The sequence below is a fragment of the Sesamum indicum genome, linkage group LG2 (genome assembly GCF_026168435.1).
Source record: "Sesamum indicum cultivar Baizhima isolate 11 linkage group LG2, ASM2616843v1, whole genome shotgun sequence".
Classification (NCBI taxonomy): domain Eukaryota; kingdom Viridiplantae; phylum Streptophyta; class Magnoliopsida; order Lamiales; family Pedaliaceae; genus Sesamum; species Sesamum indicum.
In genome coordinates, this window is record NC_142658.1 from 14286438 (window position 1) to 14301632 (window position 15195).

General features: G+C 28.1%; 1 protein-coding gene across 1 annotated transcript; it reads right to left on the bottom strand.

Moving 5' to 3' along the window:
- Positions 1–3324: 3324 nt before the first annotated feature.
- On the bottom strand, positions 3325–5123 carry MYB36 (myb domain protein 36). The gene is made up of 4 exons (XM_088877767.1): positions 5062–5123; positions 4747–4919; positions 4524–4653; positions 3325–4191 (listed from the first exon to the last, which is right to left on the bottom strand). The coding sequence occupies exons 2-4, from the start codon at positions 4880–4882 to the stop codon at positions 3468–3470; spliced, it is 990 nt and encodes a 329-aa protein (XP_088733893.1). The 5' UTR covers positions 4883–4919; positions 5062–5123; the 3' UTR covers positions 3325–3467.
- Positions 5124–15195: the final 10072 nt, after the last annotated feature.

Genomic DNA, 15195 nt, shown 5'->3' on the forward strand with positions numbered 1-15195 from the left:
TGTTAATATTTTTTTTTTCAGGTTTCCTTCTCTTAAGTTTGCAAAGAATTTGACCCACCGAGGAGCTCAAATCCATAAAAATTATGCTCCTGTATTTTTTGTACGTATCATATATATAGCTATACTATATAAAATTGAAGAGCACTATATTGATGTATTCAATTTATTAGTATGTTAAGTTTTTAATTTTTTTTAAATTGAATAATTATAATTTAACTTCCTCACTCATCACTAACTACTTTTTGGTGGGGTTTTTTTTTTCCTCATTCATTTTTATTTTGTATATATATTTTAGATAATTTTTAACTCTATAAAAAGTATATAATATAATTTTAAAAAACATTTCTATAAAAATTATACACATATATAGAATTGATGAGCCACAATTACTAGTATATATAAAGCGATAAATATGCTCCCCTCTCCTTGAGGTTTGTTTCCGTCTAACTAATAAGTCCTTACATTAGTCAAAATTTACTGAATTTCTTGATACTAAGAAAAAAAAACTATTAAAAATTAATTTTTACCCTCGCTTGATTTATTACTAACTTATTCCAAGTCAAATAAATATTTCTGACTAAATTATCCTTATAATGGTGAATATATACCTCCTTATATGCATTAAATAAAGGTAATTTGATCATAAAAAAATTTATTTGGCCTGCAATAAATCAATGGAGGTAAATACAGATTTTTATCTAATTTCATTGTTAATATAAAAAAATTCGGTGAATTTTGACTAATGTAGTGACTTATTTGTTAGATAAAAGAAAATATTAGAAATACTAGATGTAATTTTAAATCATAAAAAAATTACATTTTACGTATAATTACACCAAACCCCATGAGAAAAGAGTGTAATCATCTATCTATATATACTATATATTGCTGGTGTGAAAATACTAAATAATATAAATTATGCCATATGAGCATAATATTGATACTGCATCTGATATGTTATGATTTTTATGTTATGATGTTTTCACACTTGATGTTAATTATAATAATATTTAGGCGGGGGGTGTGGGGGGGGGGGGGGGTCGAAGTAAAAAAATAAACACATAACAATTAACATTGCTTTCTGAAATTTGGCCTTGAGGCTTTCTATTGCTTGATTACCGCGGTTCTATTCTTCAATCTTAAACTGTTTGGTCCGGTGAAAAATGAAAGTATAAAAAATTTAAAAGTACAAATAAAAATATAAGAGATAATTTGGTGTTTGGTTAAGGAAAAAAAATGAAGGTGAAGGTAAATTTTCCGATCTATATCAAACCCTGTGAAGTCCAATTTTGTTTCCGTTCAAAATTGGGCAAAAAAGAGAAAATACAATGTCAAAAAGATAATAAAATACATTTTTACCAATATATATATATATATCATATATCTATATAATTTTCCTCCAAAGTTATTTTTTGTACCGACAAGGCACTGATGTTTGAACTTGAATTCGTTAGTTGAAAATACTTTTAGTAATTTTTATTTTAATATTTATATTGTTTAAAATAAATTATTTATACTCATTTGATTAATATTTTTATGAATAAAAAATATTTTTATTCTTATTTGATAAATATTTTTATTAATAAGGTTTTTAAATTTTTGATATACTAAATTATATTAGTATAATATAAATTTATTTATTTTCTAATACAAAAAATGAAGAGAATGGTTATTTAATAGAATTACAACAATTAGTCTTTTTTTCTCAATCTGTTTTCCTCATACAAAAAAAGGGGATAAATATTTGAGATTTTTACTCCCTTCCGATCATACCAAACAATTTGAATGAAAACTATTATTCTTTCCTTCTCCCCACCTCTTTCATTTCCCCTCCCCTTTCCATTTTTCTTTTCCTCTCACTTGAACCAAACGAACCCTTAGTGTTTGGTTTGGGGGAAGAGTGAAATAAAACTCAATGCATCTGAAATCCTTTTAGAGTTCAATTTTGTTTCCGTCCAAAATTGGGCAGAAAAGTGGAAATAAAAGGTCAAAAAGATAAAAAGTATAGTTTTTATTTTTATTTACTATATTACCCATATATATATAAAATCTCTGCAATTCTTTTTTCCTTATTGCTGATAATACTGTACATGATTGTTAAAAAAAATAACAAAATTGTTAAAAAATTACTACATCAAAGTCAACAATCAGGTATTCAATTTTGCTAGTAATTTTTATTTATTTAAACTAAATTGTTTATAATATATGAGTAATACACATTCTGATGAATATTTTTATTAATGAAAAATATTCTTATTCTTATTTGACAAATATTTTTATTACTAAGATTTCTAAATTTTTGATATACTAAAATTATATTAGTGTAATATTAATCTATTTATTTTTAATTCAAAATGAAGAGAAGAGTTATTCAATAAAATTATAAAAATTAATTTTTTCTTCTTAATCTGTTTTCCTCGTACCAAACAAGGGAAAATATTTGAAATTTACTCCCCTTCCAATCATACCAAATAACTTGAAGGCAAATTATTATTCTTTCCCTCCTCGTCCCCCTTCCACTTTTCTTTTTCTCTCACTTGAATCAAACGAACCCTTAGTCTCTTTGTTGTTAACTCTAAAAAATTGCTTATCCTTTATGTATTCTGGCAAATTTTAACAATTTCCGTCAATTTTATCGTAAAACCTTTATATTTAAAAAGGTAAATGATTTAACGAACTTAACAAATTACAAGACTAATGTTTTCCACAAAATTATACTTTTAATCCTATATAATAGGAATTAGTATTTTTAGTCGTCTACTACTTTGTGAAATTTTTAAAATGGTCTCAAAATTAAGAAAACTCGACATATTAATTTACTCCTCTACTTTACACAATTTTAAGAATGGTCCCAAAGTTGGGTAACTAGGGACATTTAGTTAGATCTCCAAATTTTCATAAAAGTATACAGTAAGAACACATGCAATGTGTTAGTCCATCAATTGTATGAGCAATCAAACTAACGATTCCACACATTGCACATGTCCTTGGTGTCTATCTTTTGTCAGAAATTTGGATACAAGACTAAATGTTTTTTCAATTTTTAGAATATTTTCAAAATCATGTAAAATATAAGACTAAAAATATTGAATCACATATCCTACGAGAGTAGAGTATAATTTACTTGTGTGTCAAATGACTGTAATTACAAAACTAACAATGTAATTCAGCCATCTGGTAATAATAAACACTTGGTGGTTCGAAAGCATCAAACTCGAACACTAATTAAAACAAAGGTTCGAGTAATCTAGGATTAGTGAACACAAATTAATTATGTTCAAATTAATTTGATCTTGCAAGTATACAAAAACTCAAGTCTGAATATGAAAATGGACATGCACGATTGACATTATAATTAACATTATTCACACAATTTACAACATAAGCAATAGCTCTCCTCCTTTTTATGAAGAAACAAATGATCATCTCCTACAGATCCTCACATACATATGTCTTGTAATATTTTCTCATTGGTGCAAATTATATGATGCCATCACATAATCTTGGTACATGTATTCAGACGTCTGATCATGAAGCATAGCTGCTGAGTTCCACGAGTTTAATGATGCTGAACTAACATCGAATCCATCATTAGACCACCACCCAAGGTTGTCCCTTGATCCATCCAACTCTGTCGGAAAGTATTGATCAAGTTCAGCTTGAGCAAAACCTGAACTAAGCTGGATTCCGGTGTTTTGCTCTGGTTCAAGGAAATCGCTTTGATCAGGGTTCAGGCCAAATGAGCTTTCTGAAGATGAAAAACCATTGATAGAATTTTCAATCTCATCCATTTTCATCAGGGGGCTATTATTATAATCTTGCTCAGCAGCCACCTGATCAGTGATGGAGGAGATTTGATGCATTAGATCATTGTTTTGATTCTGAGAGTGGAGGGTTTGGATCATCTTCTTGGGCCAAATTGCTGGATCATTGTAAAAGGAGAGGGGATTTTGGAGGCCCTGAAGGTGCATGTGGAGCTGAAGCCTTTCCAGGGCTGAACTGCTCAGGTTTTGCAAATCACAGCTGTTTTCTTCATCACTTGCATCCTTTGGCTCCTGGCCTGGAGCCGAGAGTCTATTCGCGTTCGCCTGTTTGCGCCTGCCGAGCAGTTTTTTCTTCAGCCTGGTGTTCCAGTAGTTCTTGATGTCATTGTCTGTTCTTCCAGGCAGCTGGGCTGCAATTATGGACCACCTAATATGACATAAATTCAAACATAATAATCAGAAACTAATCACAATAATCAAAAACCCTGAAAATACGCATCTTTTAACTCTTGATGAACATGGACAAATGAAAAGAAAAAGTCTTGCAAAAACCCTCAAAGGGAAATTTCATTCTTGATCAGTAACATGTTATTTTTTTTTAAAAAAAATAAAAAAGAAGCAAAGAAAAAGAAAGCATCATAGACAATGGAAAAAGGACAAGTAGTTTAGGCTAAAACTCATCAGAAGTGTTTGTGTAGATTCTGAGTCTATGCATGTGCCAAGAGTGTGTGTACTGTGTGTAAATTTCTACATCTTCACCTGCTTCCAATACTGATATAGAGGCTGCAGATAATATTGTCTTCTTCCTCAGTAAATCCACCATGCTTGATGTTAGGCCTCAAGTAATTGAGCCATCTCAGCCTGCAACTCTTCCCACATCTCTTTAGCCCTGTAATCAAACCATTCCGCCAACTCAAAAAAACGTCGAAAATACATGATAAACCCTATTTGTAATTGGAACTTTTGAGGTGATTTTATGTACCAATTTTCTGAGGAAGAGCAATCCAATTGCCACCGGTACCGTATTTTTCGATATAAGCCTTGAGTTTTGCATCTTCTTCAGGAGACCATGGCCCTTTCTTCACATTAGCTTTGTCACAGCATGGTGCTCTTCCCATCTTTTCCCTCCTGATCAGAGCTGATTCTTTTGTGTATCTTGTGAAATTCTCAGACAAACAGCAGAAACAGATGGAAATTAACGTTTGAAGTTTGCTGAGGAAAATGTCAGAAGGGAAGACCTGGTTTTATAGGTAGGAAGATGATGATGTGATACTTAGCAGAACCAAAAAAGTCTTACCAGTTACAATTCTTTCTAGGGTTTTTGCATCCCCCACTTCCACACCTCTCTACATTTGGATTAGTTCAGTCATAATATTTTATTTGTATATATTTGATTATTGTATGTGAAACCTGACAAAGAAGTACACAAATTTCTCTGGATAGATATATTAAAATCATTTTGCTTTTTTTGGTTGCAATAATTTAATTGTGGAGCAAATGCTACAGCAAATAATCAAGAAACAAATATCCTTATTTATATATATATATATACATATGTATATGTATCTTCTTAATTTTGTGATAACTTCTTTGAATATGTTCGATAATTGGAATTAAGAAAATTTTCGTGCTGTAACTTTGATTTGAATTTATTTTGATCCTTTATCTTTGACAATATTAAATTTAGTTTTTTATCTATTAAATTTACGTAGATTTGATTTTTTAGCCTAATTTATGACTTTTTTTTTCTTTTTTATGATAAATGCCAATAGTCCATCCTAATGGTTTAAGTGTAATATAAACAAATATTTTTTCAATAAACTTAAACTCTTATACTAGTTTAGGAAGCATTAGCTACGAGATGCAAAATAAATGGATATATATTGACTAAAATTGCTTTTGAAAAGCTATATAGGGGTAAAATTGTTAGAAATTGGGTTAAAAAATTAAAATTAAGTAATTATAAAAGTTACAGGACTAAAACTAAAACGGATAAATTTAAATCCTTTTGATAATTTTGATGAAATTCTTACATGAGAAAATGCCTGCAGAATTCACAGCTATTTGCTTCAGCATCACTTTAATTAACCCTCCAGCATTAGAGAAAATTAACCCTGGAATCTTGATCATTGATCATTGAAAGATTGGAATGAACACTATGTATTTATCCAGATGGAAATTCATTAGATGAAGTCTTTTTGGGATAAATTACAACATTCTCTCATAAGAATTGACATAATTATGAATACCCTCTAGTTGTTTGAAAAAATTATAAATATTCTCTTGATTTTAACGACCATCTAATAATTAGCCCAATTTGTTAGGTTTCTAGCTAGCTTTTATGGTAATCTGACCAAAATGTCCTGGTGGATTATTATTTTTTAAATTTTTTTAATTTTTTTATGGACTAAGTGGATAGTTCTTTTATAATTTTAAAAAATTTTCCATCCACCAAATTTGATTTTTTTTATAAACTTTTATTTTCTTTTAAGAAAACAACAAAAATACTGTAAGGGCAAAGTTGATAATTTCATACCTCCATCTAAAAATTATATAATTTCATCAAATATTAGGGGATATTTGTAATTTTTTAAACAATAAGGGGTATTCGTAATTATATCAAATCTTAGAAAAAATTATTGTAATTTACCCAATCTTTTCAAGAAGAGGTCGACATGCTTTGTTCATATATTATTTCTTTTTTCTCTTTCTTTTACAAAAAGATGGATGAAAATTGGTCTCTTTAACTCATAGACGGTTTGATTGAGAACTTATGAAATGTCATAAAGTGTTTAATTTAAAGAAACAAATTAAAAAATTCAGAAAAAAAATATTTAGAACTAAGTAAGTTCCTTTAAAACCTTCAAGAAGTTCCTAATTTATTTCCATAATAACTTAATTAACGAGTTAATTCAATTTTCTTAATTTGTCGTTGTAGCATATGATAATTATAAGTTCTATGATATTATTGTATCCAAACACTTTAATAGTTTCTTTTGAAAAAAAAATAAAAATCTAACGTCTTATAAACTATAAAATTTTATTAATAAGCTCGGCCAAACACCCATTAATGATATCCACATACTGATGCCAGTCTTGATGTTACATCACTACAAGAAATAATATCATACCAACAACACAAATTCCTTGCAGAAAAGTGAAATTCGTTGCTAAGTTACATTAAGCAACAAACTTAATAAGAAAAATATTTACTTGGTAATTATTTCGTCGTTGATTTTAATATCGAATTCTTTTTGGTGCTGATTTTGCTAGAAATTTTACTAATAAAAATATTCCTTAGTAAATTTTGGGGGACAGTTTACAAAATTTTGCAACATTAAAATTCCCTTCTAATTATAGCAAAAAAATATTGAAAAAATAAGCCATTTTCACTCACAAATGATAATTTATTACACGGCGACAACCAAATTCTTTGATATGTCTTGAGTTAGTTTTCTTTTCTTTATTTATTTCATTTATTTTGTGAAATATGACATTAATCTATATATTTTATTTTTAGTTATTATAATGTATTTTAAAACGTGAAGTGTTATTTATTATATGTTGATAGGAAGACGTGCCACAGCAGATAGTATATATGTTTCAAGAGTTGTTTTGTAATATATGTCTTTTTCTTTTTCTTATTTGATCTAATTATACAAAAATTACGTACTCTTAAAAATATTTCCTTTGCTAATTTAGGAAACTGCAAAACAAAATAAATCACGGGATTTACATATGTTACTTTGATCTTTTGACTTTCGACGTGATGAACTCAAAGTACAAAATTTCTAATACCACGGGCCATTTTCTATTTTTTGAAGCGAAGGCGAAAAAATATTTTTTTTTGAATAAATTGATTATAATTATCAATATTAAATATTTATATTTAATAATAATCGACAATTATTATATGCTGCCAGTAATTCCATTCCCCCTAGGACAGTATTTTCCTTCCAAAACACGTTTTTTTGATGTCCGATGCAAGAAGCTGCATTCGCATTTCGCATGGCTGATAACCAGGCAATTTATTACATTAAATGATTCAAACCTTTGTGCTATTTGTGTTCCACCGATTCAGACAAAAACGAGAAAAGAAAGAAAAGGAAAATAATATCTGATCTAATTTCAATCTCTCAACGGCACGAAATTTCGATGTCGGCTGAAAGGACTAACGATTTTACTTTACTGTCAAGAAATTATTAGAAGAGGCCAAAAAATTAAATTAATAATGATTAGAAAAAATGCATTAAAGGGGTGTTTATATTAAATTGATTAATGTCAAAAAATTATAGTTCGTATCAATTTTTGCAACTTATTTGATAAAAGTATAAATATTAAATTATTTTTTAAAATACTGAAACTTCAATTTTTGTGTTTTCAAACGTTCTCCGTTTTCGTTATTGTTTAATTTATAATTTCCTTTATAATTTATTCCCACCACATAAATATAAACTAATACAAACACCCCTAAATATCTAGTGTCATGTCAATCCCAAAGTCGAAATTTTGTTTAATATTTTTTGGAAAATAAAAATTATTAAATAATATTATTGTGACCAAGTTGTGTTGATGATGATGAGTCGTTGATTACGGCATAAACATTAGTGATGTTGGCATAATTCCCTGTTGTTACGTTAAGACACCCTAAAAGTTGACAAGTTGGCTAAGGTTGTAATCTTTACATGATATCTAGATGATCAATTTTAATTAGGAAAATAATTAAATAGAAAAAAGGTTAGGAAAAACAATTAATAATTATCTTAAAAAACTTAAAAGCTTGTTGAGGGTGAACCCATTCATTGACCTTCATTCCCCTAACATTTTTTTTATATTATTTATTATTATTATTATATTTAAATAAGGTGGTCCGGAACCGCACTTTGATGGAAATTACAAGAGGAAAACTGCCGAAATTTCAAAAGATAGGTATATAAATTATTCATAATCAGACTCAGATCTTTAGGAGGAAGAAAACATGCTTCTGTTTGTCTTTCTCTCAACCCTAGAATCTCTCTCTCTCTCTCTCTCTCTCTCTCTCCATTGACACTGCTGTTTTTCATGCATCATCACAGAAGACCAACCTTCTTTTTCTTTGTCTTAACGAGAGCTGTTGAAAGAATTAATTTCTTGATCACAAGATTAGTATTATATATATATATATATAGATTGATTATTAGAATTTGTATAATAATTAAATAAGTTTGATTAAATTATAATATTATAATTATTTGCCACCCATGCATATATATATATACAACCTGATCATCCTGCTGCTCAAGTCAAGTTTAAATTTATAAGTTGTTCCAATTAAGGCTTAATTAGCATCAAACAGCCCTTGAAAAATGGTCAAGGTTATCCATTCATAAGTTTCAACAAGCTTTTGACAAATTGTTCAAAAGCAAGACGTGTTCCTGTATCGATCATAATTCTTCAGTTTATTAAGAGGTGTTTGGCTGAAATTATTTGGAATTTCTTGTAAGTGCACACATCTTATAAGATGTTTTTATTAAAGTGTGTTTGTATTAGTTTCTATTTTTGTAGTGGAAATAATTTGTAGATAAAGTTATAAGATAATCAGCAGTAAAAGTTGAGAATGTATAAAAATATAAATTAGGAAAAAGTATTATTTTAGTCCGCTAAGTATGCCTAATTTTAATTTTAGTCCGATAACTATGTCTATTTTTATTTAGGTCCAGTAACTTACGAAATTGCTTACTTTTAGTCTTCTGGCAGATTTTCGGACAATTTTACCCTATGAGTGCATATGGACTAAAACTGCCTTTCAAAAATTGCATAGGGGTAAAATTGTTCGAAAATCTGCCAGAAGACTAAAAGTAAGCAATTTCGTAAGTTACTGGACCTAAACAAAAATGGACATAGTTATCGGACTAAAAGTAAAATTTGGCATACTTAGCGGACTAAAATAATACTTTTCCCTATAAATTATAAATAAAAACAAAAAATTGAAGTTAAAGTGTTTGGAAAATCATCTTAATATTTACAGTTTTACTAATAAGTTATAGAAATTTGTAGGGAACTGCTTATAGTTTTTAACTAAATCAACTTAATTTATAAGCAATGTTTTCAGAATTTAACCGGATCGATCGGTTCAACCAGGAACCGACCATGTTAAATAATATGCTATATTCACTTTAATACCCTCTATAGTTAAATATATCAATTAATTCAACTTTATTTTTTATTCATTTATGATACTAATAAATTAATATTAGATTAGTCACATATTGATAAGATTAATATTAGTACTTTTAAATTAAAATAAATGTATAAACTTATTTTTGTGCGTTACACTAGATATAATTTTAATGACAAAAATATTGCAAGTGATCGTTGAGCCTATTAATTATTTTGGCACCCAAATGGCAAGTGAGGTAATTTGGGAGTTAACGAGGTAATCTTTTGTTTTTGTCTTTGTATGTAATAATTCTATTTTGTCCCTTGTCCTATAATCTTAGGTCCCTCGACCCAGACCCAGACCCAGACCCAAACCCATTTTATAGTTACAACACGTATCCATACCTAATATTTTTTATGTTAAATTAAGACTTGAATACATATTTATGATAATAATTTTTTGGTTTGAGTAGAACCTGTACTCTAAAATATCAGTAGGTAAAATCTTATATGCAAAAATGCTTATTTATTCGTTAATTTAAAATTAGTGAATTCATATACTTTTGCTAATTATCAATACGATTATTTATATACTCAAATTCAATATAATTATTTTGTACTTAATCAATTTGTACAAAACTAGTATTAATTTATAAACATTATAGTGGAATAACTTTTCAAATTGATTGATTTCAATAGAGGGCATTAATGTAAATATATCTTATTATTAGTAGTTAAGGATATTTTTATCAATTTTTATTTAATTTAAAGGATTATCCAAAGATAGGAAGGTAAATAAAGGTTTATTTAATTTAGGGGTGCAAAATATATTTAATCCTAGAACTTATAATAAGCTCCTTGTAAATTTGTAATAATGAAAAAAAAAAAAAAACTACTAGTTTGTTTGAATTTAGAATTAATCATGTCACAAATATTTATATTCTCGGGGCAAGAAAAATATCAACTATATAAAAGGTAATTGAACACTAACAAAATATAATATATTTTGGTCTATTAATATGTTAAAATTATAGAATTAAAAAAAATAGTTGAGCATTTTTTTTAAAAAAAAAAAGATTTATAAAATTATGAACATTCTACTCTAAAATCTTATAATTTTTTTTTTAAATTTTATCAAATGATTTAATAAAATTTATATGCATTCAAGCATCTTATAAGATGTTTTAAAATATATATAACAAGCTCAGCCAGACGCCTCTCTATCGAGCTTAAATAACAATTTCATTTTAACTTGCTATTTTTAATTTATAAATTGTAAATGTACTATGTAGCTCGAATTTAATTATTAATTTCTTTTTTTTTATAGGTAATTAATTTCTAACCGAATACAAAATCTGATTTAATTATAACAGTATGTATTTCCCCACTGAACCCTTTATATGAATAAGTGAATGATTCAAGTTGGATTGAGTTTCATCATATGTGTGGGAATTTGGTCCATTTCATGTGAATTATTGTATTTTGTTTATTGTTTTCAGTTGTAAATAATCCTAATCTATACCTTATTATTAAGGGAGAGCACCTCTTCGGTGTCTTTCTCTTTTTTAGTTTATTTTTCTTTTATATTTAATTTTTTTATTCATTTTATACCTTCCCACTTCTCCCATTATCTTTTAATATTTATTTATTTTTTTTTATTTTCATGCATTTTCTTTGGGCACTACTTTATTATAAATTTTCATATTAATTTATCGTGTTTTGTATATTTTACCAAACAATAAATATTTTTAAGATATTTTATTTTAAATAGCATTGTAAAATTTACACATATATATAGTATGTGCCACAAATACTGGTCATTATTAATTAGAAAGAAAAGGTTATACATTTGCAAGTGAGCTTGCTCTAGAAGGATTGTATACACAAATAATGGGGCACAATTTTGACTTGCTCTTGGACAATGGCCACCCCCTATTGACATTCTCACTGACTATATATTTTTTTACAGGGATAGCAACCACTATATTATTTTTTTGAATAAATTGATTATAATTATTAATATTAAATATATATTTATATATATTATGAACTAATTGTATTATTATTTTATAAATAAATCAATTATAATCAATAATATTTAATATTTAAATTTAACAATAATAATATTATAATAATCATATACTAATCATCAATATCAGATAATTATATCTAATCAACAATCCTATTAAAGTAAAACGATACCTACTATTAAAGGAATAACATTTCACAAATTGATGGATTCAAACCCATAACCTTAAAGTAATGAAATTTTAGAACTAGACCCATTGACCTCACTCATCGTATACATATATATATATATATACCCTAATTATTTCCAGGTCTAGAAGTACCAGATGAAAAAAATTGGATTCAAACTAGCCTAGCTAGCTAGAGTGGTAGAGCAACAAATTATATGGGAAAAAATATTATTTTAGTTCGCTAAGTATGCTTAATTTTAATTTTAGTTCGATAATTATGTTCATTTTTGTTTAGATCCAGTAACTTATAAAATTGCTTACTTTTAGTCCTCTGGCAGATTTTCGGACAATTTTACCCCTATGAGTGCATATGGACTAAAACTGCCTTTCAAAAGTTGCATAGGGGTAAAATTGTCCGAAAATCTTTCAGAGGACTAAAAGTAAGCAATTTCGTAAGTTACTGGACCTAAACGAAAATGAACATAGTTATCAGACTAAAATTAAAATTAGGCATACTTAGCGGACTAAAATAATACTTTTCCCAATCATATGTGACTTTGTTAATAAAATATTAATATTAAATAATTATTCTCTCTAATAATTTTTAAATAAAATGGTCGTTTAACAGACTTTGATAAAATTACTAAATACTTTTTTCCATCTTTTATGTTAGAAGACTTAAAAAAGTTGGAAAAGTTTGCATACATATCAACTACAACTTTTTTAGCAGTAAAATAGAATTTTGTTTCTATAAGTCTGGATAGCAAGATTAGAAATTCAGTTTCGGAAAACTACGAATGCGATCAAGACTATATTTGGATCAATAGATTTGAAGTTAGGAATTTTAAATATTTAAAAAGTATTTGAATTTATTTGAATAATTTTATGTTATTAAAGAGTTTATTCAACTCTCATTTTAAACTATATTTTATAAAATATTGACCTATTTTATTAATTTTTTTTGCCCCTCATTAATTATCCAGAATAGTATAACTAATACTAATTCATAACGTGTAAAGTGAATTTAGATCACAAGCTCTAATTTTATTCCCCACCACTCAATATTTTGCATAACCATAAATAAAGAGTTGGATATGTTTAATTATCCACATTCCTTTTCATGGTCATGCATGCAGATACCTTATTACCATGCATGCATGCATGTCCAGACCACACAAGAATATATATACTAATTAGCTCATTAGTTTAATTATAGATTAATAATTAATTAATTAATACATAAAGGTCTAATCACACACATATATATTGTTGTCGGGAGGTTCATCTAATTGTGGTTAGCCACGTGGCAAATCCCATTACAACCTCGAGAACTTTGACAAAGATCATGTACCTGAAGCAGACCCCTGATGGCTGTCTGCATTCCTTCAACGGGAGAAATATAGAATAATGATGGAGGTGTTATTTTCTCAAATGCGCTTTTTGTAAAATAATCCATAAAGACGCATTTGCTGAGCTCAAATGGAGGCTCTAATCCCTCCATATTTATATATGTACACTACCAACTTCCATTTGTCAACCCCTCCGTTTTAACAAATCCATCTCTTTACAATTGGTATCCAAGAAATTGACTTTGCTCTTATCCCTTAGGATTGCAACAATTATTTGCATCTCTTCATTGTAAAATTTTTTATCATTATTCTTTAATTATCACATATTTTAATGCGTGAAATATACCCATAGACATAAACCAATCATCTCGAATTCAACTTTGCCCTAAGTTGGTGGGAGTTGCAGATGACTGAATCCAGAAAATATTCATACAAAATTATATCTCGAGTATTTATAGTGATGTAGAACACGAGAAGGATATATTTTTGGAGTATTTAGATAAGTGTAAGTCAAAGATTTAGAGTTTTTAGTTGAGTGGTTTGACAGTGGAATTTCAAACAGTGGAATATAAACCCACTGTTTCAATTTTCTTTGATAGAAGAATCCAACCGCTCACATAATCATGGTGAGGGGCTGTCCTTCATTATTCCGACCACTGTCCTAGCGAATCTTTTGATTTTTATTTTTTATTTTTCAGTCAACTTTGCATATTTTTCTATTTTCTGTAGTTATCTTTTGGGTCTGATATTCTTTAAGAATATTGCTACCACGGTAGGATATTTTTTGACCCAAGTTTCGGGGCCTTTTGAGACAGTTCAAAATTTAGTCAGTTTCGGACATATTTTACCTATATTAATATTAGGACTCTTTTCCTTTAAATAGCTGACAACTGTGTTAACAGATGGATTCAACAATAAACTTTTTTCACTTTCAATTTCAAATTTTAAAAGCATCGAAAACGTGTGCTCGTTATCGTATAAACATAAAAAGTTTCTTAACCACATAAATCTTTCATTTTACAATTACCCCATTTTTATAGTCTTTGCACACACCCGCAACTAATTTGAATTCCTAACACCGGATAGTGTCACTGACACTGTTGAAATCAAGTTGCAGTGGTCCATGAGAAGTTGACCTGTTAATATTACTATCTAAATATGTATTAGGTGGAAACAAATTATTAGAGCAAGTATAATTGTACCACTGAGTTTGACCTCTGCTTTCTGATCAATTCAATTATCAATAGTATAGCATAAAGGGGAAGAGTATAAACAAATCATCCATAGAGAAGAGAATACACAAATATAAGTGAAACCTCGATTTTCGACCTAATAATTTTGAAAAAGTCACAACAAATGTTGTCCAAATTAAACATCATAAGCCAAATGTTTTCAGAGTAATCTCATCCTACTCTATTGACCATGTGTTTGAAATTTTTCTAACTTCACTATTCTCAAAAGAAACATACCATATCGATTCTGATCCTTACATTTCATTTCTTGATGTGATTCTTCTTATAGTGTTGTTTCTCCTTACATTACAGTGGAAGAATTGTTGTTACATCCTCTGTGTATGTTGTTTCTATTGAAATGGATCTATCAGGTTTCAAGGTCTAGAGTAGAATTCTCGTACAATTGCCACCATGAACAACATGAACCAACCAACAAATTAAGCTCTAGTTCCCAAAAACCTTTATGGCGTTTGTAACATAAATTTTGTGTTTTTAAATTTATTGAAACAAAAAA

Excerpts from the sequence above, each read along its gene's own strand:
- MYB36 (XM_088877767.1), bottom strand. The coding sequence starts at position 4,882 with ATGGGAAGAGCACCATGCTGTGACAAAGCTAATGTGAAGAAAGGGCCA. Across the intron at positions 4,654-4,746 it reads TGCTCTTCCTCAGAAAATTG|GGCTAAAGAGATGTGGGAAG; the intron begins GTACATAAAATC and ends GTTTGATTACAG. Across the intron at positions 4,192-4,523 it reads TATATCAGTATTGGAAGCAG|GTGGTCCATAATTGCAGCCC; the intron begins GTGAAGATGTAG and ends ATGTCATATTAG.